Here is a 25,130-nt window from a genome sequence, read left to right on the forward strand (position 1 = left end):
TACAATCGGAGACCCACTTTATATCGGATATCACTTAGCCAGTGGAGATCGCTGATTTTTAAAGAAAACAGACCTTAAACGCACCGATTTTGCATCGGCATACACTTCACCGGAAACGATTAACCCAAGTTACTGGCAAATTAAATGTCCTATTAGCATGCTTCGGCATATACCTTATTGTGAGAATCAACGTCTAACATGAGAGGCAACTTTGCATGAAGAAAATTAAAAAGGTAAGGTTCATTTTAGACAGTATAGAGTAGATTACTTACTTTTATGTGTATGTTACTGATTGTATATGACATCATAATAACTGTAATTAGCATTCTAGTCTATTATTAAAAATCCCTGATCTGATCTGACTTAACCCATCAGTTCAAAACTAAAGGTTTCATTTATAAAACTGTGTGGATTACAGAATCTAAAAGAGACCCTATCTTTGTTGGTGGGTATCCAGCACACAGAGTGATGAGTAACAATCAGTGCTTGGAATCATTAACCATGAAGAATTCACTGGAATTAAAAAAATGTGCCCAAATAAATGACTACCTATAAAAATAATGCAGGTTTATTTTCATTTAAGGCAGATGAATAAAAAATGACATTTCATGCAGACCTACGGTCTAGGTATCACATAAGAGAGTAAGTATGAACAAAATCAATGTGCAGTTACTCACTTCCTTCATTGCCTGAAACGATATGAACGACCCTGATGCAAATGCAGCAGATAGCCATGAGCTAATATTGAATGAGTTTAACCTAACTGCTGAATATAGATATGGCCCAAGCAATGACTCTAGAGATAGCTTTAGCTGTAAGTGCCCTCTTCACATGACAACCCTGGAGACGCTTTGCTTTTGAGTGTCAGCCCACTGTGATGGAAATCTTCCATGGAACAGAAAGCGCTCCGCACAGATTTGACTCGAGAGGTGATGACTCTGGAGGTCAGGTTGGGTGCGGATAACAAGGCGCACTCGAAGCCTACCTGCTGAGAGGTGCTGGTGAAGAGGAGTGGGGGCACTACGCTATAGATCTGGAAGAGAACAGAGGCCATCAGAGAGGTCCAGTCAGGTCTAGTGGCGCTCGGGGCGAAGAGTAACAAAGCGTGGGTGATATGCAGGGGCAGGCAAAGCATTATCAGCAGGGATATAGAAAGAGCCAAAGAGCGAGACCAAACAGAGCTTCCTTTCTGAGAAAATGTGGAGCACGCAGAAACCTGCTGTGGCATGAAGCACATCAAGTCCAGATACACGGCCAGTAGAACCAACAAAGGAATAACAAACACGGTGACAGCATAAACATACACTAGGAAGACCGGACTGAGTGTGGTGTCAGTGGCACAGACGCCCCAGTGGCTGCCATGGATCTCGGCGTATGTGAAGTTTTCATTGTCCTCCACCAGGAACTTGGACAGAAAACCTCCATAAGGCAAGAACTCACCGATAACAGAGCGGTCCTGGGGGTAGGGGCGTTTGGGAGGGAGGGCGGGGGTGGTGTCATTTCCTTCAGGCCATTCATCCATCCCGAGTCCGGCTGTATCGTCGTCCGCAGCAGCTCCCCAGGTATCAGAAGAGTTGGAAACAATGAACTGGCCGAAGGCGGTGATCACTGAAATGACCCAGCAGAGCAGCACCAAGCACAAAACCCGCCTGTGAGTCACTAAGCCTGCATATCTGAAAGAAACATAAGCACCGTCCTGAATTTTAACTATTAAGCAACTTCGGCACCAGTTAATACTCTGATTTTATAGTCAGCACAAAACGGAGTCTTATGTTATTTCACATATGCTGTATGCAAGAATTAAAATGGCTCAGAACTTGCTGAAAACTTTTCAAGCATACACTCTTAAAGATAAAGACCCAGAATAAAAGTTTTTAGAGCAATGGGGTTTTTATACTAGTTAGTTATAGGAACCAGCCACCAGGCCAGACCCCCCTCCAAGAACTAATTTTCCTGGTGGCATTCTCATCATCACAAAAATTTAGGAAGTAATGTATGCCTGTGACAATCAGTGTTGGGGGTAACGCATTATAAGTAGCGCACATTACGTAATAATATTACTTTTCCAAAGTAACGAGTAATACAAAGCTTTACTTTTAAAAATAAGTCATATTATTTGAGTTACTTTTTACTTTGCTTAAATGGCTTTTACAAAATCTGCTGAATATACAGTTGAAGCCAGAATTATTAGCCCCCCTGAATTATTAACCCGCCCTGTTTATTTTTTCCCTAATTTCTGTTTAACGGAGAGAAGATTGTTTCAGCACATTTCTAAACATAATAGTTTTAATAACTCATTTCTAATAACTGATTTATTTTATCTTTGCCATGATGACCGTCAATAATATTTTATTAGATATTTTTCAAGACACTTCTATACAGCTTAAAGTGACATTTAAAGGCTTCACTAGGTTAATTAGGTTAACTAGGCAGGTTAGGGTAATTAGGCAAGTTACTACTGTATAGTGATGGTTTGTAGACTATCGAAAAAAATATATAGCTCAAAGTGGCTAATAATTTTGACCTTAAAATGGATTTTTAAAAATAAAAAACAGCTTTTATTCTAGCCGAAATAAAACAAATAAGACTTTCTCCAGAAGAAAAAAAATATTATCAGACATACTGTGAAACTTTCCTTGCTCTGTTAAACATCATTTGGGAAATATTTTAAAAAGAAAAAAAATTCAAAGTGGGCTAATAGTTCTGTGTTGAATATATCAGAAGAGTTGGAAACAATGAACTGGCCAAAGGCGGCACTGTTCTAGTTACCGAATAACTCAGGATATGGGTTTATTTTGAATCAGAGGGAGTATCTGGTATGTTAGTAGTTACTGAAGACACAAACCATTTCACAACAACTCCATTCCATTTAATAAACTTTACTGGTTCACTTAGAAGATCCGAATAAAACAAACAACTTCTTTGCGAATGGCCCAGCATCACTACAGACAGTCAGAATGGCAGGCCGGAGACTTACATTTTTGCAATGGATTTTTGTCATTCTGAACTCATCGAAGAAAATAAGTGGATTGTTAAGTGTAGATTATGTGTAAGTAAAAGTCTTGTAAAACACAACATCGGGGGAAAAAAACTGAATCCCAACTGTATTTCCCAAATGACGTTTAACAGAGCAAGGACATTTTCACAGTATGTCTGATAATATTTTTTCTTCTGGAGAAAGTCTTATTTGTTTTATTTCGGCTAGAATAAAAGCAGTTTTTAATTTTTTAACAGCCATTTAAAGGTCAAATTTATTAGCCCCTTTAAGCTATATTATGATTCCGATAGTCGACAGAACAAACCATTGTTATACAATAACTTGCCTAATTACCCTAACCTGCCTAGTTAACCTTGTTAAGCCTTTAAATGTCACTTTAAGCTGTTTAGAAGTGATTTGAAAAATATCTAGTAAAATATTATTAACTGTCATCATGGCAAAGATAAAATAAATCAGTTATTAGAAACGAGTTATTAAAACTATTATGTTTAGAAATGTGTTGAACAAATATTCTCTTCAATAAACAGAAATTGGGGAAAAAAATAAACAGGGCAGTTAATAATTCAGGGGGCTAATAATTCTGACTTCAACTGTTGGTGAATTTTTCCTTCAGAAAAAACTAGAAAAAAATTTTTTTTAGCTGCAACCCTAGTCCTTTGGTATCAATATAATTCAATTCAGTCAGTGTCATTACTTTGAGATTTTAAAAAATCATATTGAAATAAAATGATAACCACCAGCAGTTTCTGACGATCCACTGAGAAGCTCTCTGTGGATCTCGATCACTCTGTGCAACAAATTGAACGTTATTTACAACTTACATTATTACCTGTAATTCACAACCTGGGCAAATGTCTCTGAGCACACTAAAGTAAGCACTACTAGGGTCTCATAGTATAATGAGATGGTTCCAGCTAAAAAATATTCTTTTCTGTTCCACTGAAGAAAAAATGTTACCTACATCTTGGATGATCTGAGGGAACAGAAAATTACATTTTTGAGTGAACTATCCCTTTAATATGATTTATATTCTTTCTATCTCCCTCAGTATGCACTTCTAACAACACACAAGAGCATGATGCATTTACCAATTCAAAATAGAAATTTGTCCACTCATAATAACAACTTTGTAGTAGCATTCATGTGTGTTCAACTCATAAATACATTTTTTTTCCGACATGACTTAAATGCACCAAAAGTTTCTCTCCAAAATCTTCACCTTCTTTGTTGCTGTTTTGCAAATCTCACTGGATAAAATACACCTGCTATGCCAAGCACATAAATGTGAAGGACCTTTTGTGTAATGGAAAGGTTCTATGAATGTTAAAGATTCCTTGTGGAACCATCGATTCCAATTAACCTTTATTTTTAAGAGTGTAAGCCCTGGAAAGCAAAGTTGGGTTGTGTGCACTCACCTATTCCCCAGGCGGAGCTGCAGATGATTATTAAGGGTGAGTAGAAGCAGAATGCACACAGTGAACTGCCTGACCAGTATGGGACAGGACACCATTGCAATGCAGGTGTACAGGCACTGGGAACTTCTCAGGTTCAACAGCACAAACACTGGAGTTTCTGCAATACTGCCCACTGACCCAACCAAGCCGAGGCAGAGCTTCAGGCATGCAGATGTGCTCCATCTTCTAGTTCCTGCCACAGCTGCAAATGAACCAGCAGCCAAGCTCAACCTCACGCTCACACCGACCACCAGCACAGCGATTACACACTGAAGCAGTGAATACAGCCACATAACATGCATGACCTCCTGTAAGAGAAAGAAAAATAAAACATGAATAGTACACATGGGGCAGTGGCGCAGTGGGTAGCACTGTCGCCTCAGAGCAAGAAGGTCGCTGGTTCAAGCCTTGGCTGGGTCAGTTGGCATTTCTCTGTGGAGTTTGCATGTTCTCCCATTGTTCATGTAGGTTTCCTTCGGGTGCTCTGGTTTCCCCTACAAGTCCAAAGACATGTGGTATAGGTGAAATAGGTAAGCTAAATTATCTGTATAGTGTATGTGTGTGAATGAGTGTGTGTGGGTGTTTCCCAGTGGTAAGTTGTGGCTTGAAGGGCATCCACTGCGTAAAACATATGCTGGATAAGTTGCCGATTTATTACACTCTGGCGACCCCTGATTAATAAAGGGACTAAGCTAAGACAGAAACGAAAACGAATGAATAAATATTAAACATTTTACACATGAATACACTATAATGTATTTATCTGTTTGCAGAAATTGTTTGTTCATTCAGTCATTTAGATGCTGCTTTCATTCACGTTATTTTGTAATACGGCAGTAAAAGCTATTTTCGGGTCATTGTGAATGTAATATATTTGCTGCTATGGGTAAATTACTAGTAATTACAGTGACAGTAAACACTCCAACTACTTGCACAACAACTAATTTGTTTATGTCGATACAAATTAAAACTAATAGGATAAGAAAATAGCAGTTTGAAACATCAAGCACCACAACAAGCTATTTTTTACAGCTAAAAATCTATGCAAGCGAATGAGACTGGAAGTTTTGACACCGGTTACAATGGCTGCACCCACTCTTATGTGAAAAATAAGTTGGACACAAAAAAATCTCAGATTATTACTTCAATACAGTGAAACCCATTGCAGATGATTACTGTAAGCAGGAATGGGCAAAAATACATTGAAAAATACAATGAAATATATATTTTTTAAAAATACAAAATACCTGTTTTTCATGTATCAAAATAAACTACAAAATACAGCAGCCACAAAAGTATCAAAATAAAATGCTGTGTTTTGTATTTTGAAAATACTACACAACACTTTTACAAGGGAGCATGACATTTCTTCGCAAACCTTCATTCAATAGGCCTATTTGATCAGTCCCTTCACCATTAAACTGACTTTCTCTTTTGTTTAGTAAATTCAGTACAGATGTCATACAGAAAGTCCTGTCTTGAAGATGTTTAATCACTGTATAAACCATGTAATGAAGTTAATGAGTTTTCTGCACTGGTTCTCTTCATTTTGTTTCCATCTATTGCGTGGCCAGTGAAACTGCAACAACCTCTTAACAGTCTTTAAAAGGGTGATATATGAAGAGGTTATTTTATTTGTGTTTTTTGATCAATAAATGTAGTTTTTTTTCAATTGAAATCTTCAATAATTAATGTAAAAACATGATTTCTGAAAAATACTAAAATCTCCAGTTTTAAACATTTTCTTTTTTTTTTGCATTTGAACTCTTCAATGCATAATAAACATAAAAATTATATCTCTAAAAAATGGTTATCTGTTTTTGCAAATAAACTTTTCTTATCCAGTTGAAGTCAGAATTAGTAGCCCCCCTGAATTATTAAATCCTCCTGTTTATTTTTTCCCCAATTTCTGTTTAACGGAGAGAAGATTTTTTTCAACACATTTCTAATCATAATAGTTTTAATAACTCATTTCTAATAACTGATTTATTTTATCTTTGCCATGATGACTACATTTTCTACTAGATATTTTTCAAGACATTTCTATACAGCTTAAAGTGACAATTAATGGCTTAACTCGGTTAATTATGTTAATTGGGCGGGTTAGGGTAATTAGGCAAGTTAATGTATAATGATGGTTTGTTCTGTAGACTATCAAAAAGAAATATAGCTTAAAGGGGCTAAAAATTTTGACCTTAAAATGGTTTATAAAAAGTTTAAAACTGCTTTTATTATAGCCGAAATAAAACAAATAAGACTTTCTCCAGAAGAAAAAATATTATCAGACATACTGTGAAAATTTCCTTGCACTATTAAACATCACTTGGGAAATATTTAAAAAAGAAAATGAAATTCAAGGGAGGGTTAGGGCTAATAATTCTGACTTCAACTGTACATTCTGCTGCTGTCGAGTAACAGAATTCTGAAGTTTTGACCAGTCTGTATAGACTGGAGTATTATTAAATATTTGTGTCTCATATACTGTATTGTGCCACTTTGACATATCTTCATTAACTGTACACTGCATATGCAGATCATCTCTGTCATTGGAAACAGCCAATAAAGTATTGTAGGAATCACCACTGTAGGACTTATTTGTATGTTGTTTGTCCTATTTTCTTGGCATCACATTAGCAACCCATTCAAAACTACTATTTTTTGTGCACTATGCTCATTCTCCCAAGATTTTTTCAGTTCTTCTTTAACTGGAAGAGTCTCAGTTTACCCCCATAGTGAACATTAGTACACAATATTTAGGTGTTTTATAATTCTAAAGTTCCAGCACTGAGACTGTGCTGAAGGCACCACGTCCTATTCTTAAGGACTGATATTTTAACCCATCTCATTTCTTAAGCAAAGATGCTGATGCTGAATTGTACACTGTGCCATTACATGGTCTTAGCATTGTGCAGTATACTATTTTCAATTATTGTTGACTTTTGTTGCCATTTGTCTGTTATTTTTTTATCTGTGTTGCATAATTTCCATCCATACTGTAATAATTACATCTTCCTAATCAGTTTTCTGTTCTGATCTCAAAGCATATAACTGAGAAAGCATCAATCTGAGGATGCATTTTATGAAGTCATCATGTAGATTTCTTACTAAGTATATTTTTACAGTATTTTAAAAATGCAAAAATACAAGACACTAGTATTTTAATACCAAATATACACTCGTTTTCATAAACCCCATCAAATACAAATTACAAAATACTTTTTTTGTATTTGAAATATTTGAAATAGGCTACATCATAAATGCTGACAATCTCTGACGGCCTATTCATAAATTATTATCAGTTTTCTTTGCTACAAATTGTTTTACAAATAATTAACCCGCGTTTTACACAGGGAAATTTTATACAAAAGAAAAAGTAAAATATTTCAAGATCATGGCATTTGTGTTGGTTTACAAGGCTGAAAAGGTTAGCAGAGATTGCTGTGACAGTGCATCCACACAGTGTGTGATCACAGTCTAAACAGAGTGGGAAATGGCTGAAAAGTCACGCACACGGTTACAGACGATATGACAACCACATCACGTACTTGCCTTCCTGTTCTGACAGACAGGTTATTTCATTCTGTGCCCAGACAATGGAAAACATATTTGCGTTAAAAATAGCTGTTAAAATATCCCCCGAAACGCTTCAATATGCCACCTGTCTCTTTATCATAATGAATATGACCTTTCAAAAGCCACTGACAGTAATCAGTCGGAAATGCCCGTGAGTGCTTATAGTAATGAACAATGATTGCGCAATCTCGTAATTCAGGGCTCTTCGCGCGCGCTCGCGTTGGGCCGCCGGGTCTGCAGTTCTTTCATTGTTTTCCTCACTCATACAAATTGATTAGCCGAAATAATTAATGGTGTAAAAGTTAGAAGTCGTCTCATTGTGTCGCTCCTATTGTAATGCTTCTGCACTTCACTCTCCGCACAATTAATTTCTCCGGGTAATCAACTAGCGATACAAACGCTCGCGCATTCACGGCCCTCTAGTGAGGAAACGAACAGGATATGTGTTAATTAAAACACCAACACGTTTACGACTGAGTAAAATTGAGAGAAAGGGGTTTGTTGAAATTACCGTAATTGGACGCGAAGATATGAACCTGTCAGCTCGGTTTTCCCGCCACCAAATTCCCCTCACGGCTCCATGAGTCTCAAATGTGCCGGTGGATAGAGCAAATACATAATAAACCTATTTTAACCACAACTCTTCTTTTCAATACAGTGTATAGAGGCTTATCAGTCTATTGAAGTGTGAGCAAAACCATTCCATTTGGCCAGTACAAAGGGCAGCGTGGCTACCATAAATAAACATCAATTTCATTCAGGAACACATAAAGACTTCAGTTCACACACACACACGCACTTTCAGATATGCACAGTCTGAGCGAGACACACACCATCACCGATTTGCACACACCAGGACCCTATCTCTAAAGTAAACAGATATGGCAGGAATGATTTTGAGGAAAGAAGAATGAAGGGAAGATGAAGCGCTTATCTGTTTAGGAGTTAGGTGTCGATGCACATGAACTAATTCAGTTCTCAGCAGGGTATGAAATGATAGATTTCTACCATGGTTCAATAAGGCTGCTTCAATAGTCTTTTATAAAGGAACAAAATGGCAATTGCACTTCACAAGACAGTTTTACATAGATGGTTCATGCAAAAAATTAAATTCACTGTTAATACTTGCCCTCAGGCTATTGGAGTAGGCTATTAATTTTATTTTTTTTGCTGAAATGGTACATGCTTAAAATGCAAGTCAACAGCATTGCAACTCCTTACAAAAGAGGGGGAAAACATATATACAAAATGGTTGTCTTTTAAAATAAAATGATTGTGGGTAAAAACTCAAATGTGAGCTGACATTGTTAGCTTTTTTACACAAAGGCCTTGCAGCATTGAAGAAAAACATTTTGATTAAACAATAATGCATCCTCATTCTCAATTGTCATTCATTTATTTTATTTTCGGCTTAGTCCCTTTATTAATCTGGGGTCGCCACAGTGGAATGAACCGCCAACTTATCCAGCATATATTTTATGCAGCGGATGCCCTTGCACTGGGAAACATCCATACACACTCATTCACACACAAACACTACAAACAATTTAGCTAACCCAATTCACCTGTACTGCATGTCTTTGGACGAGGGGAACCGGAGCACCCGGAGGAAACCCACACCAACATGGGGGGAGCATGCAAACTCCTCACAGAAATGCCAACTGACCCAGCCAGGGCTCGAACCAGCGACCTTCTTGCTGTAAGGTGACAGCCCTACTCACTGTGCCGCTGCATCGCCTCATCTCAATTGTAAATCATTAAATAAAATTAAAATGAGCAGCAGCCCAAATGCTAATGTGCCATGGCAAATGTCATTATGTCAATGGTAGCTCACATTGTGACCATTTGTTGCTGCGGATTGAATGTTATTTAAAAATGCACAAACTGACTGACTTTTACCTTTTAAATAATGTGTGATGGTCATTGATTTAAAGGTTAGTGTTGTTATGTGCTATATACAGGGAAAAAAACATTTGACAGTTTATTTGGTATTAATAAAAATAGACATTTCATTAATAATTTACTTACAAAAAATATAATTGACCAGAAAAAAGTAATGTTATCAGTTTTTATAAACAATCAAGATTACTCCCCAAATAATGATTTCTCTTTTTTCATTCAATTTTCTTCGGCTTAATCCCTTATTTATTAGGGGTCACCACAGCGGAATGAACCGCCAACCATTCCGCCATATGTTTTATGCAGCGGATGCCCTTCCAACTGCAACCTACTACTGGGAAACACCCATACACTCTCTTTCCTTCTTTGGACTGTGGGGAAAACCGGAGCACCTAGAAAAAACCCACTTGAAATCATTTAAAGGTTTATAAGTTCTCACGTTTTTGATATTTTAATGTTTGAAATACTTCAAAATATTTCTGTTTCTATTCATTAATTAATTAATTAATTAATGTATTTATTTATTTATTTATTTATTTATTTATTTATATCATGAATGCTGCATTTTCTTTTGGTTTGTTGCATATAAATAAATAGGATTTACAAGAACCGATTTGACTTCCAACATCGTCAGCCTTAAAGATTGTATAGGTTTTCCAAAACACGTATAAAACCGTTGCATGTATATTTATGATCTTTGACAAAGTCGTTACATTTTAATAAGAGTTTAACCAGATTAAATTATTAAAAGTGTCTTTTACTACTGAAATATAGGATTTAGGAAACGTTGACAATTAACAATGTTTGAATATCAAGCCAATTCCATGCGTGTTCAATAAAAAAAGATCAGGAGAGGGTTTTCTTCAATGCCAAAAATATTAGTAATTTATTAGATACAAATGAATAATTTGATAACAGAGCTCTGGGTTACGTTACCCCAATGTAATACAAAAATTACATTCAGGAGGTTAGCAACTGATTTACATTTACATCTCCAGCATGAATACACAACTGATATTAACAGGTGGAGTTTTGGTGTAACATCACTTATCAGTCATTATTCAGTCACTTGAGTGTCCTTTGAGTGTTGCACCCAGACATACTTCCTCTTTTCTGCAACCCTTCTCTGCATACCAGAACTGAACAATTGAGTGCATCTTCAATATATTTCACAACTTCTACAAGCATCCAGCTCCCTGTGACATGTCTAGACTTCTTAATAGACAGCAGTCTGGAACAAGGGCCCCCGCACTAAATTTATTCTTATTCGTCTATTTCCCTCTTGTCAGCAGTTCCTTCTAAAAAGTATGCAAAACAGTAAAAAAGAAGTATGCCTGGCCAATATATGGTATCATACAATAGAAAAAGATTGAATAATCTGCTGTTAGTCTAAACATTTTTTAAATAAAAATAAAGACACAAAAGTAATAAAAATAAATTCCTTTTCTCCACAACAATCATAAGAACATTCATAATGTGAAAGAAACTAATTGTTCCTTTAAAAACAGTTAGAAAAAAAAAGAATATATATATATATATATATATATATATATATATATATATATATATATATATATATATATATATATATATATATATATATATATATATATATATATATATATATATATATGTATATATATGCATTGCATATATGCATATATGCATTGCTAGTAGGTAGTGCTGTCGCCTCACAGCAAAAGGGTCGCTGGGTCGAGCCTCGGCTGGGTCAGTTGGTTGCCGTTTCTGTGTGGAGTTTGCATGTTCTCCCTGCGTTCGCGTGGGTTTCCTCCGAGTGCACCGGTTTCCCCAACAGTCCAAAGACATGTGATACAGGTGAATTGGGAAGGCTAAATTGTCCGTAGTGTATGAGTGAGAGTAAGTGTGTATATATGTTTCCCAGAGATGGGTTGCAGCTGGAAAGGCATCTGCTGCGTAAAACATGTGCTGCATAAGTTGGCGATTCATTCTGCTGTGGAGACCCCGGATTAATAAAGGGACTTTTTATTTTTATTTTTGCATTTTTAAAATACTGTAAAATACTTTGTAAGAAATCTACGTGATGACTTCATAAAAATGCATCCTCAGATTGATGCTTTCTCAGTTATTTGCTTTGAATTATGAATAATTTCTGTGTATTTTTTTAAGAAAAAGCTTTTCAATAAAACCATACACTTTTATTCATTAATCTGCTCAAAAGCTGGAAAATCTAATCAGTTAAATTGGCGCACATATTATGTGTTGCTATGGTCATTATCACGGTGCCTACACACTGAACATCAATGCATCGATCATTTTTAAAGCTTTGCAGTGTGCATATGGCCAAAGTGTTAATATGTGCATGAGGTTTGGCACAAACACTTATTTATAAAGAACAATTCTGTTAAACCACTCACTATCCTTTGGCTTAGTTCCTGATTTATCAGGCACAGCATAGTGAACTACCAATTGGCAAATGTTTTATGCAGTGGATGCCCTTCCAACTACAACCCAGCACTGAGAAACACCCATACATTCGCACACTCCCACACTGTGGCCAATTTGGTATTCAATTCACCTATGTTGAATGTCTTTGGACTGTGGAGAAAACCAGAGTACCTAGAGGAAACTCACAAGAACATGGGGAAAACATGCAAACTCCACACAGAAATGCCTCTTGGTCCAGGCAGGACTCGAGCAACTTTCTTGCTGTGGGACGACAGTGCTAACCATTTAATAACAGTGCCTATCTGTTAAATCATTACATACAAATAAATCATATCGGAACAAGCACCTATTAGCAGCTTGTGGATAATAATTTAACTTGCTCGAATATTCATATAGCGCAGACACGATCGCTCCACAGCAAGAAGGTCGCTAGTTTAGCTGGGTCAGTTGGCATTTCTGTGTGGAGTTTGCATGGTCACCCTGTGTTCGTGTGGGTTTCCTCTGGGTTCTCCGACTTCATCCACAGTCCAAACACATGCGCTATAGATGAATTGAATAAGCTAAATTGGCCGTAGTGTATGTGTGTAAAAAAGTGTGTATGGGTGTTTTCTGGGTTGTGGCATTCGCTGTGTAAAACATATGCTGGATAAATTGGCGACCCCTGATTAATAAAGTAAGTAAGTTAAAAAGAAAATGAATGAATGAATCTTCATATATGGCGGCTGTTTCTTATGGTCTGTGAAATTGCAAAGTGTAGGCCTATACAGATTTTCAGACATTAGAGAACAAACAATAATAAATAGACAATGATTTCCTCTAAATGCAAATGAAGATGAAAGCATTGGCTACAATTTAAGTCACCATGGTTTAATATTATAGCTAAAAACAAAAACTTAGCCTGTTTAATTTTATTTATTTTTTGGCAAGGTTTATATAGACAAAGTTGAGCTTGGTTGTCTGACTGTATACCTAAAAGGATGTTTAGCAAAATGACCTCATATTTTTAATAGGCTACCACTAAAGTATTAACATTACCATTAGCCTATGTCTGTGATTTTATTTCTGACAATTAAAATCCTTTTTATTGCCTGTTGTAGAGTAAGTAGATTTTTCTTTTGGTCAATAATCTCTAAAATTTGAGCTAATTCTTAAATCACTATGACAAAAACAAAAGTTTAAAAATCCTATTATATTATTTAAATGTGCTGGTTGAGCACATACAGAATTTAAATTATATGTATCATTAAATGTAGATATATTATATTTTTCCAAAAACATGCTTGTAAACGTTAGACCTCCACACTTCTGTGGAGGAAGTTACATGGTAGTAAACCGCCTCCCAAACAGTGTTGAAGTCTCGCGATAAGAACCGTGAGTCGCCCCTGTTAACACGCTTAGGAAACCCTGCGCGTCCCTCTTCCTTTTGCTGTCCACAAGCAAGGTAAATCATACTCCGCGTCTTCGTAGAATATTTTGTGACTTTTAAGCATTATTTCACAGTATTTCGCGCATAAATGAATCTAAGTATATAGTGGTACTTGTGTGAACTCCCGACTATTAATAAAATGACACGCAAATGTGTAGTTTATCTGAAAAACGAGATCGCATGCTAAGAACCCCCGGTCTTCCAATGGCTGCGCCCATGCAGCCGCACTGAGGCCTGCTCCGCTCCACATTTCTTTTTTTATTACGATGTAATAAAAAGCTCTCAACTAATAAGAGTTACTTGTATTTGTTACGTAGTTTAAACAAACAACCATATAAGCTGTTTGTTAGCCACTACCGTTGCATTGTGTGATCTATATATAACGTAGATATAAGCGTGTCGTTAGCTGTTAGCACACACGTTGTCTCAGAACATCCAGCTAAGCTACACGTAAAAACAAGCACGAATTCTTGTGATTTGTATTGTATACATATTACTGTAAATAACAAGCCTTTTTCTGCACCGAACCATATTGTGCATGAACAATATGTAAAAAGTAGCATGTCTATGTTAGCTTTCCATACCTACTGTGCGAATATTCTCTTCTGTGGAATATTAATATGGGGCTGACTGTGAATTCGTTTTCAGATGCCAGGTGGTGTAACAGTGAAAGACGTCAACCAGCAGGAGTTTGTCCGGGCGCTGGCAGCCTTCCTCAAAAAGTCAGTACATTTATATTTATGTTCAGTGATGATTGAGCATGCAACAATACAGTAGTCAACATTTAAACTGAATTAAAACCTTTCATCAAAGTTGTCCTAAAACCATTAAACAATTTTTGGTCCACTTCAAATGATGGAGGTTAAGTTGGTTTTTATATTCGCACATTCAGACTTTCTCCTTAATATAATTTCATAAAAGTATTATTTGCAAACTCTAAATAGCGAAATCAAATAAGCAACCACTGACTATCAAAGTGCAACTTGTTTTACAGTCAAATAAAGTGTTGATGTTGTTTTGAAGTAACACTTGCAGGTTATTTCAGACCTAACATTCAAAGTGCCGTGGTAAACAATATAGGGAGTGTGTCACATGTTGTCACTGAATGAGTGTGCGAATATAAAACCAACTTTACCTCAATCTTAAAATGTTGACTGCTGTGTAATCACGGTTGAGACTTGATAAAAAGCTAGTGTGTGTTAGCTAATTTTAAACCTCTGTCTTTTGGAAGGTCGGGGAAGCTGAAGGTGCCAGATTGGGTTGACATTGTCAAACTTGCCAAGCATAAGGAGTTGGCTCCCTGCGATGAGAACTGGTTCTACATCAGAGCTGGTGAGTTTGTCATGTTTTATCAGAGCTTATGGACATGCATAGAAGACCGTTTTTTGTGTATTGTACTTTGTAAATAAGGCCATGCAACATTTAGAAACATGTTTAACATTTGCATGTTAAAATACACAGATGCTGGCTGTGTATTTATTAATTTGAGCTGTACTTAAGCTACCTGCTAGGCATATAACATTTATGCATCAGTAAATGTCAATGTTGTTTGTCAGAAGCAAGGAAGATGGAATGTGAAGGGCTTTTGTTAAATTCTTTTGTACAAGGTGAACTCTATATGGCTTATTACATGAAGTGGTTCATGTTTTGTTTTAAAAAATGTTAAATTGTCAATATTTGGGTGTTTACAGTAGTCAAGATTAAATGTGTGTTAGCCCAAATGAACTTGATATGATTGTAGTGATGCTTTTAAATATTACTCATATTAATATAGCAGAAACTATTTCTCAAGTGTATATATTTTTAAATGGTGATTTTTTTAAATGGTTCAGAACTAAGGCTGCGCGATAAATTATTGATAATTATTGACCGAACACCATTGTCAATATCGTTAAAAAAAGATTCTGTATGTAGTTTCGGTATGAAGGTTATAGTTTTATTAAAATGTGGTTGTTTAGTGCCTGCCTTGAAAGCAATGCCAGTAAGCTTTGGGTGCTTCTGTCATTTCCAATGGATGTGCGCGACTTGCACGACGGGCATATAGGACACATTTTAGCTGCACCTAGTTGAAAACTTTTTCAAATGCCGCGAGCGCACTGTGATTCATGTCAAGTAGAATTAACCAATCTGCTTTTCTGTAATAACGGCGGACTAATTACCTGAGACAAACACTGCATCTGTTTTTAATTATCTCCATAAACTTGTATCAGAGCTGCAGTAATGGTTTGTCCATTTGTCATCCTCTGAGAAAATGGTGAGCGCAAAGTACATTGTAAATGATCAAGGAATCCATGCATACATGATTGTCACTTCAGGTCAGAATAATAAAGCATGTAGAAATGAGTGCTGTATAGCAGCAGCAAGGAGATTGTAAATACAAAAGGATGTAAGGATGTCTCCAGAGTGGCGTTTTGGTTTCTTCTGCATCCCAGCCACTAGCACCCTATCTGAGAGTTTTTAGCATAAGTGGTAATGTAGTCAATGTATTTGAATAGTGATGGTCAGTTCCTTTGCTTGAAAGCTCAGATTTGATTATCATTATTTGTGTTGACAGTTTGAGGTTTACTATATCATTATTATTATTAACACCTTAAAGTTTGCTTTGAAGCATTTGCACTTTACCATTGCACACACTTTGTAACATTTTATCAATTTTAAAAGTTTCTTTAACACTATTTTATTATAAAGAGATCTTAAATTAGTTTAAATATTTTTCTTTTTGACTATTAAAACTATTTGCTGTAGTAATGTTGGTAAATGTCAAATAAAGTGGTTAAAAAATCCTAATATTCATAAATGGATTGAAAAACATTTAATTATCGATATCGAATGGTATGAAATATGATATCATGATTTTTTAAAATTTTTTGCAGTATCACTCAGCCCACTCAGAACAAGTGTGTAAAATGATAACTGTAATATACTTGGGTTTATGTAACATCCCTATAAAGTGGTCAGGTAAATAATGAGGAATGCAATATTCTGTTTGGCAGTATTGATCATTTATTTTTTTGCCTGTTTACATTTGACACTTCACTTCTACAGTTTGAGTTTTTATAAAACTGTAGAGTTTTATTAAATTAGTTTCTAGGTGCATGTTTTTGAAGACAGCTGCTTGTTCAACTATTACAATAGTTTACTACTGGACTGTATGTATGCAGTTACAGTGTTTGTTTTTTTTTCCCCAAAATAAATTTGCTGACTACTACACCTGGCATGCATAATACAATACAGCTTTTTAGACTTTTTACACTTCTGAGTAGGTAGGGTTGGACATAAAATGTACATAAAATTTCAAAGATAAAAAAAAGGAAAAATTTTGTTTTGTACATGTCGTTTAAATGTACCCCAAAATTAAATTTATTCTTTGATGATTACAATGTACATTTTTGTCTAGTGAATGGTTTGACTTTCTCAAATTAATTTTTTTTGTTTTAATTTAATTTAAATGTTTACTTAAATCTGCCAGAAAAACATCAATGCTTAAAGACAGTCAATTTTCATCATTGGGCTCTTTTATTGATGATTTCATCCTGCTAATGTGTTATCAGTTTCTGGTTTCTGCTGAGTTTTAGTAGTTAGGAACTGATATTACAGATTAATTCTTTTTTTAAATAGACTAGCATTGGTCCTTTTTAAGAATTTTTTTTGGCATATTGGTTATCCTCCACTACTTACTGAAGAAGTCTTCATTCTCTTGCAGCCTCCACAGTGCGTCACCTGTACCTGCGTGGAGGTGTTGGTGTGGGCTCTATGACCAAGATCTATGGCGGGCGTAAGAGGAACGGTGTGTGCCCCTCTCACTTCAGCGTGGGCTCCAAAAATGTTGCTCGTAAAGTGCTCCAAGCTCTTGAGGGCCTCAAAATGGTGGAGAAAGACCCCAATGGGTGAGTAGACTGAATTGTAAAATAATATATAGATTAGTGGAAATTTCTTGTACTTACTAAATGAATTTAAACTCTGAGAACTGAAATTGAATAAGACCAGGCAGATTGTTTTATGATAAAATTTTATAGATTGAACCGTTTATACACTAAAGCATGTCTGTGAGCAGATAGAGCATTGCGTTGCTCTTTATTAGCTTGGAAAAGTATTAGTTGAGAGAACGGATTCACTCAACCAACCACAGGACTTCAGGAGTTTCACTACTCGCACCACAATCATATCACAGAGAAATCGTATACTTGCATAAACTCATTCACCTTATTGATCATATTCATTTTGTAATTAATACGCTATTGATTGATTGAATATTTAGAAAAACGGCTCAATTTAGTATAAATTTCCATTACACAATCTTCTACATTACAGTGCTCTTAATTCCTCAAGACTTTAGACCTTAAGACTAATTTCTTATCTATTTCATCAGCGGGCGTAGACTGACCCCCCAGGGGACCAGAGACCTGGACAGAATTGCTGGGCAGGTGAGTGTCATTGCATTACTGTATTTGAGAACTTGAGCTCTTGTAACATTGATTTTTCTAAAGTCATATTTAAGAAGCTATTGATTTTTTTGAAGTCAGGATTCTAAACTTGAACAGATACTGTGAGAGATTGTGGGTCTCAGAATTCACAAAAATAGTGTTTCCCTTAGTTTTGTAATTAAATTGAAATAGAATTCAAATGTGGCTGTATAATACAGCTTAAAAGAGCAGATGCAGGTACAGAGTGTGAGGAATCTACTTTGACTTAAAAGGCCTTATGGTTCAGTTTTGACTGCAGTAGCTTTGTGTGTGGACACAGTAGTCTTTAAAAAGGAAATGCATGCACATCATCTCCAAAGCCTTCGCTTGCATTTCACCCCTCTGTTGGTCCTCCGCTTTGCTTTCCCTGCGAGCTACCGCTGTGCGCCAATCCGATGCTGGAGGAAGTAAACAAGCCGATTGAATTTCATGCTCGCTGGGCTGCCGTATGGCGGCGTTTTATTCTGCCTGATCCTCCTTAATGAGCTGAATTCAGATGAGTTAACGTGATTTTCTTGTGTTGTGCTTGCCTTGGCTGTGTGTTCTGCACTCTTGACTCTTTCCAGAGCACTGTTGATATGCTTGGCCTGGTGGCATGAGCAAAAACAATGTCAGGGTCGCTCCTAATCTCCTGGCTATGATCACGTCCAGAACCTTAACATTCAAAACGTTTGCCCACTGTTAATTAAATTTGCTGCAATAGGATGCAGGGATAGCTAGACTGATTTTGTCTTTTCAAATATTGATCTCTCTCTCTCTCTCTCTCTCTCTCTCTCTTCATGATCTGTTACAGGTTGCTGCTGCAAGCAAGAAAGTGTAAAATAAACTTTTGTGGAAAACCAGTTTCTGTGTCTTAGTCTTCTGTTTTGGTGTCCCCCCCCCCCCCCCCTTCAGCATTAATGAAATGCTGTAACCTTCCACTTTTAAAATTGTGTAATCCATCCCATGATTTATTTCAATTCTGGGTTGTTTTGTGCATTAATTCAGTCCCGGATGCTTCAGGCAATTTGCTTGCATCATCTTTCAAAACGGATGAAGTAAGGCTGGATTTGTATCATTTCTTGGCAATGATGCCGATTGATTTACTCATTAAGACGAGTGTCTTTATTTCCCTTCTGCTAGTTTTGGCAGAGGAATTTGGAGCAGTTAATGGATAAATGCATGGGAGTCAAACAGCTGTGTGTTGAACTTGTTGTATAGTGACAGTGCCATCATGTGGGCATTAATGATATGACCAGTGTATGACCGCTGAAAGGCAGTAATTTTTGAATTTAGAAGTTTAAGTTTAAACGTTTAAGTTGAGGATGCGTTTGCACTTTCTATCAAGAAAATCGAGAGGGGTCTGGATGCAGGCCTGGTGCAGCGCAATCTGTGCTGCATCCAATGCTTCTTAATGGGCTCACCTAACCCCGCAAAGTGACGTCTCTCGCTCCATTGTATCTGACATTGCATCTCTGAGTGATGCAATCTCAGCTTGCATCAAAGGCTGCATCCAGGTACTGTTAGGGAAAATCCCAGTCTAAAGGCCCGATTACACTTGTTTTTTTTTTTTTTTTTTTAACCACTCGAACGCAAACTGAAGGTAATTTTGCTAACAGCGTGCCTCAATAATTTTTTATTTTTATTTTTTTTTTTCCACTCGAACGCAAACTGAAGGTAATTTTGCTAACAGCGTGCCTCAATAATTTTTTATTTTATTTTTTTGCTGTAAAGTGTTAAGTCACAAATTCTGCAAATTAGGTGAAGAAAATTCACATTTGTGCAAATATTTGCCCTCCAAAAAAGAAAGAAATCGATCACATATAAACTCTGTCATGGAAAAAAGTAACTAATTATATCACACATGGAAAAATAAATGTTAAACGGATAAATATTTCCCCACGCTGGTTTGAGATTTAAAGTTGTTCTGATGGCGTCATCAGATTCTGCGCGTCTATTGGTTCTTGATGCTCGTTGCAGTTAAAGTCTCGCTGCACGGAAAGAAAAGTGTCTGAAGTCTTTTGAGACTGCCAGAGCCTAATTGGGGGGGGGGGGGATCTGACCACAATGGCCATATAGGCGGATTTCTGTGAACATGTCGAAACAACGATCAAAGATCAGATTTTAGCCTACGATTTGTTGGATCTTTAGGACTTAGCAGATTTTTCTCAGAGGGCCAAAGATATTACTTAAGTATGAAGGTACAGGGAAATATGAATTGTTTCTGCGTTTTTCTTAATTTTTGTGCAGCATCACTTTCGATGTCTGAGGAGTCACTCATTTACACTATATTTGTTTTCCCCCTGCTAATCGGTCCTTGAGAGTTGCTTTAACAAAAATACATCACCATACAACACTCTTATTTCAAGTTTTTCATCCGATAGTAATGTTTACTGTACTATATAGCCTACAAATCTCATTTGATCACTGAGTTATAATTTCGGTGGGTAAAAAACCAAGGGCCAAGCGAGACCAAAATAGTTATATTGTTCAATAATTATATATATATATATATATATATATATATATATATATATATATATATATATATATATATATATATATATATATATATATATAATAGTGTGTGTGTGTGTGCGCGATTGTAATATACAAGCTCGCAGGTAAGATTTGTGTGCCTTAAGACACGAATAAACTAACGTAATATGGCAAGGAAAAAGAGCACACGACCCAAAACACGGTAAAGTCTTATGAGTAGGGTTGTAAAATTTTAATGGCGTTTGCAGTTGTTTCTATGATTTGGCTCTGTTCTAGATTGTTTGAAAATTTTCCTGTAAACTTTGCTTGGTGGGTTGACAGTGGTGAAAGACGACTGCATGCAATATAATAAAGCCCTGGACGTAAAATGCGCTGTTGAACAGTGCCTGTTTCGGCCGCTAGATGGGACTGTTGGTCAGCAGGTGTTTTTAACCAGCCATCACTAAAAGCTGATAAAAACAGATTCAGCACGATACCTTAAGAGGTTTTGGTAATGACTCCAAGAATCTTCATTACACCGAAAATACTTGGCATTGAGAACGTTATTTTTTTTTCTATTCGAAACCTCCATAACATATAATTTTTGGCTATCTTGCCCTACTGCTGCTGCTGCTGAAAAAAATCAGAGAAGCTGTGGTTCTAATGGTTTTCATTCCATTACAATTAAAACATTACAAGCGGTCGACTTCTGATCATTAACAAACATAAGGTTTTTCGTGGATGCATAAATGCCAATTAAGACTCTTTATCCCTAATAAGATGCCTTGCCTTACAGATGTCACATTGTAAAAGTATACTGTTTTTAACGGTAACGTGATGGAAAACATTTGTCACAAGGGAAAGTATGTTTATAAAGAAAAATCCATTTTGAACTGGCTGTTAATGTGCACCAGAGGGCAGCAAAGTCCAAGGTCTATTACAAAGTTGAGTTGTAGCCTTAAAGTTAACGCTGATGCTTTCTGGGTCACATTTAGCTATGCTATAAAAAATCTCCAGATTTTCACAAGCTGTAATTTTTCACAGTAAATCACATTAGTATCACTTCACAGTATTTAACTAAAAATTCACAGTAATATGTTGTATTCATAATTGTATTGTGAAATTAAGGTAGGTAGCATGATTACAGCAAGTTACTGTAAAAGGGCTATATCTTTTGCAAGTTAGTTATATGAATTCAAACTCTTTATTCATTTAACAGAAATTAATACAAATTAACTTTTATGCCAGTATTGACACTTTTTGAATATTTAGAAATAACAATGTTATTGCAGCCCCCAAAACGATGTGGTTACCATCTTTTTGGTTGTACTGCACCTTTATTTAATTTTATAAGGTTAACATGGAAATCTGAAATAATATTTAATGAACACAATTTTGTGCTTAGCCAAAACATAATAAACTGGAATAAAAAGTAATTCATGAAACCAAAGACTGTTAAACACCCAAAATCATTTCAATGTCAGGTTAAATGTCAGAATGACTAGCCAAAGAAAACCTGTTTTAGACGGATTGAGTATAGGGCACCTGTCATCACCTGGAGGTCACTAATTTCAGAATTAGAAAAAAAAACATTTTAAAACACATCTTAAAATGCACAATCTTTATAAATAAACCACAAATTAGATTTTTAAACAACTACATTCTTTCATGAAAAACAGTTAAATCTTAATTTCCTGATGCATTAATTATAGAGCCATCGACGACAGGGGCAAATGTAATGTCTAGCCTGAATAAAGCCTGTCGCTGGATACATGAGTAATGAGCGCCGTCACCCCCAAGAGGTCAGAGATCTCAGCTATCGGCAAAACACTTAAAATTACACACAAGCTTCATAAATAAACCACAGATTTGAGTTTTTAAGAACTACATTCTCGCATGAAAAACTGTTAACTTTATTTCATGACATATTAAAAGCAATGTCTAACTATTACACATATAAAAAGCAATACTATGTGGATTTTCTCATCCGCCAGTACCATTTGCTGAAGCTTGGTGTGAAATGAATCCTGGAAGAACAAAAATGATTCTCAAAACAATCCAAACTAACTTTTTTTATTGTTAAAGTCAGATATATGTAATATTTTGAATGGCAAAGAAAAAAATTAACTTACTATATTGTAATCAATATCACTGCACTGCTTCAGATCAGTACTCGCGTGACGTTGAATCAGATTCAGATATTTTATCAGATGTGTTCATAAGCTCATACTCATCAACATGCAGTTAGTGTGCAAAAAGTGTATTGATTGCATGTAACCAAACAGTATGACAAAATATTAATGAATTATATGTTTGCGTCTTGCAATATTATACAAAAAGGAATCGGTTTCAGATGGATTCGACTCTTTACTGTTCACTTAAAGAAGCCGATTCATAGAACCGAGCTGACTTGACTCGACTGCAAAGCGCAAACAAGCACCGTCATCATAGTCAACGCCTGCGTTTGATCTGTAGCCAGTGTTGCCATATTGGGCGGTTTCCCGGTTTAGAATTTATTTTTGCGGGTAAAAAAGGACATGGACGGCTAGTGAAAATTTGGGCGGTTTTGCATCGTAACGCCCGCCCCCTACAACATAGGATGCGCGCGCAGCGAGTTTGCAGAAAAAACTGGGAGCACTAGCATTTACAGCGAGTGAATGACATCCCATGCGGTACAGAGTTTGTTGTTGTCTTAGAAATAAGTTATATTTGTTACATATATTTACATTTAGTCATTTGGCAGACGCTTTTATCGAAAGCGACTTACAAATGAGGACAAGGAAGCAATTTACACAACTATAAGAGCAACAGTGAATAAGTGCTATAGGCAAGTTTCAGGTGTGTAAAGTCTAAGAAGCAAAGCATTAGTAATGTAATTTATTTATTTATTTTTTTGAGAGAGTACAGTTAGTGGTATAGCCAGAGAGGCAGTTGCAGATTAGGAAGGAAAGTGGAGACTAAACAGTTGAGTTTTTAGTCGTTTCTTGAAGACAGCAAGTGACTCGGCTGTTCTGATGTAGTTAGGGAGTTCATTCCACCAACTGGGCAGATTGAATGCGAGAGTTCGGGAAAGTGATTTCTTCACTCTTATGGCCTGTTTCCACTGAGTACGGTACGGTTCGGTTTGGTACACTTTTATGGCCGTTTCCACTGTCAAAAAGCGTACCGAACCGTACCGTACCACTTTTTCGGCACCCTTTCGAAAGGGTACCAAACACGATAAAGTGTACCAAAAGGCGGAGCCACACGTGCAGCTGAACACTATTGGTTTACAGAGATACGTCATTCGCTTACGCAACAAGCCAGAATGAAAACAAAAAAAATGTTTGAAATACACAGCGAGAGATTTTAGCGGAATTATAAATACATATAACAACGAGCCATGGTCGACCCGGGTTAAAACAAACCTTGTCGTCGTCTTGATGAACAGCCACAAATCCAAGAAGAAGAGCAGATTTACCCTGTGCCCCGTAGTTTTTTACGAGGCAGTCTGAGGCGCGAGCAGTTTTGCTTTCTTCCTTGTGCTCACGCGCGTCTAACATTATATCTGAAATAACAAACTTCTTGAGCTGATGATAATAAGCTGCGCTTGATTATTGAGGTGCTTTTGAAACCCGATCCTGTCAGACACTGACAACCGTGAGAGTGAAGTGCGAAAAAACAAAGAAGCCTGAAAAAGAGGAGCACATTATTTTTCAGCAAACATGAACAAAATGCCATGTATAACTAACTTATTATCTTCACCTTTTGGACTAATATGAACCGGGAATGACGGAATTTACTGTTTAACAGAGGCTACATGTGCTGTTGAAGATTACAGACACAGAGAAGAGGTTTTCTCTGACTGTAGGCTATAATTTGTGTTGTTTTGAACCTAAATACTGACGAAATGTCTGCTATATGTAGTTCTTCTGTAGTTGGGAACATATCGGACACTGTAAGGGGCTGTATGTGGTTATATATGTTCATTTATTTATTTATTTTATATAATTACAGACGTTACAGTAGGCTGTTTCGCACTGTCATTGATCTGCAGTTATAATCAACTCATGTTCATTGAAAAGTTAGTAATAAACATTTCTACACAAGTATTTATGTGTGTAAAGCATCTGTGTTGTGAGAAGTGCTTTTCATATGATATGTAAGTGACCCGTGCAGCTTTATTGTAGACATTTCCTCGAGCCAGAATGACGTCGACTGAAACTTTCTGTCATACACCACGCCCAGTCTGATAAAGCTGACCCGTACCAAACCGAACCATACCGTACCAGTCAGTGGAAACGAGCCATTAGGGATGGAACCACGAGGCGACGTTCATTCACAGAACGCAAGTTTCTGGAGGGCACATAAACCTGCAGAAGTGAGAGCAGTTAAGAAGGAGCAAAGCCAGTGGTCGCTTTGTAAGCAAACATCAGAGCTTTGAATTTGATGCG

The 25,130-nt window shown here is 36.5% G+C and overlaps 2 protein-coding genes across 2 annotated transcripts; one reads left to right on the plus strand and one right to left on the minus strand.

The window, feature by feature from the left end:
* Positions 1–664: 664 nt before the first annotated feature.
* On the minus strand, positions 665–9,767 carry LOC130243092 (uncharacterized). Its single transcript, XM_056475142.1, has 3 exons — positions 9,747–9,767; positions 4,414–4,760; positions 665–1,673 (listed from the first exon to the last, which is right to left on the minus strand). The coding sequence occupies exons 1-3, from the start codon at positions 9,765–9,767 to the stop codon at positions 809–811; spliced, it is 1,233 nt and encodes a 410-aa protein (XP_056331117.1). The 3' UTR covers positions 665–808.
* A 3,991-nt stretch (positions 9,768–13,758) lies between these two features.
* rps19 (ribosomal protein S19) lies at positions 13,759–19,082 on the plus strand. The gene is made up of 6 exons (XM_056475246.1): positions 13,759–13,792; positions 14,426–14,499; positions 15,009–15,109; positions 17,481–17,664; positions 18,147–18,201; positions 19,034–19,082. Exons 2-6 carry the CDS (start codon positions 14,426–14,428, stop codon positions 19,058–19,060), a joined length of 441 nt encoding a protein of 146 aa, XP_056331221.1. The 5' UTR covers positions 13,759–13,792; the 3' UTR covers positions 19,061–19,082.
* Positions 19,083–25,130: the final 6,048 nt, after the last annotated feature.

The sequence above is a fragment of the Danio aesculapii genome, chromosome 16 (genome assembly GCF_903798145.1).
Source record: "Danio aesculapii chromosome 16, fDanAes4.1, whole genome shotgun sequence".
NCBI classification, from domain to species: domain Eukaryota; kingdom Metazoa; phylum Chordata; class Actinopteri; order Cypriniformes; family Danionidae; genus Danio; species Danio aesculapii.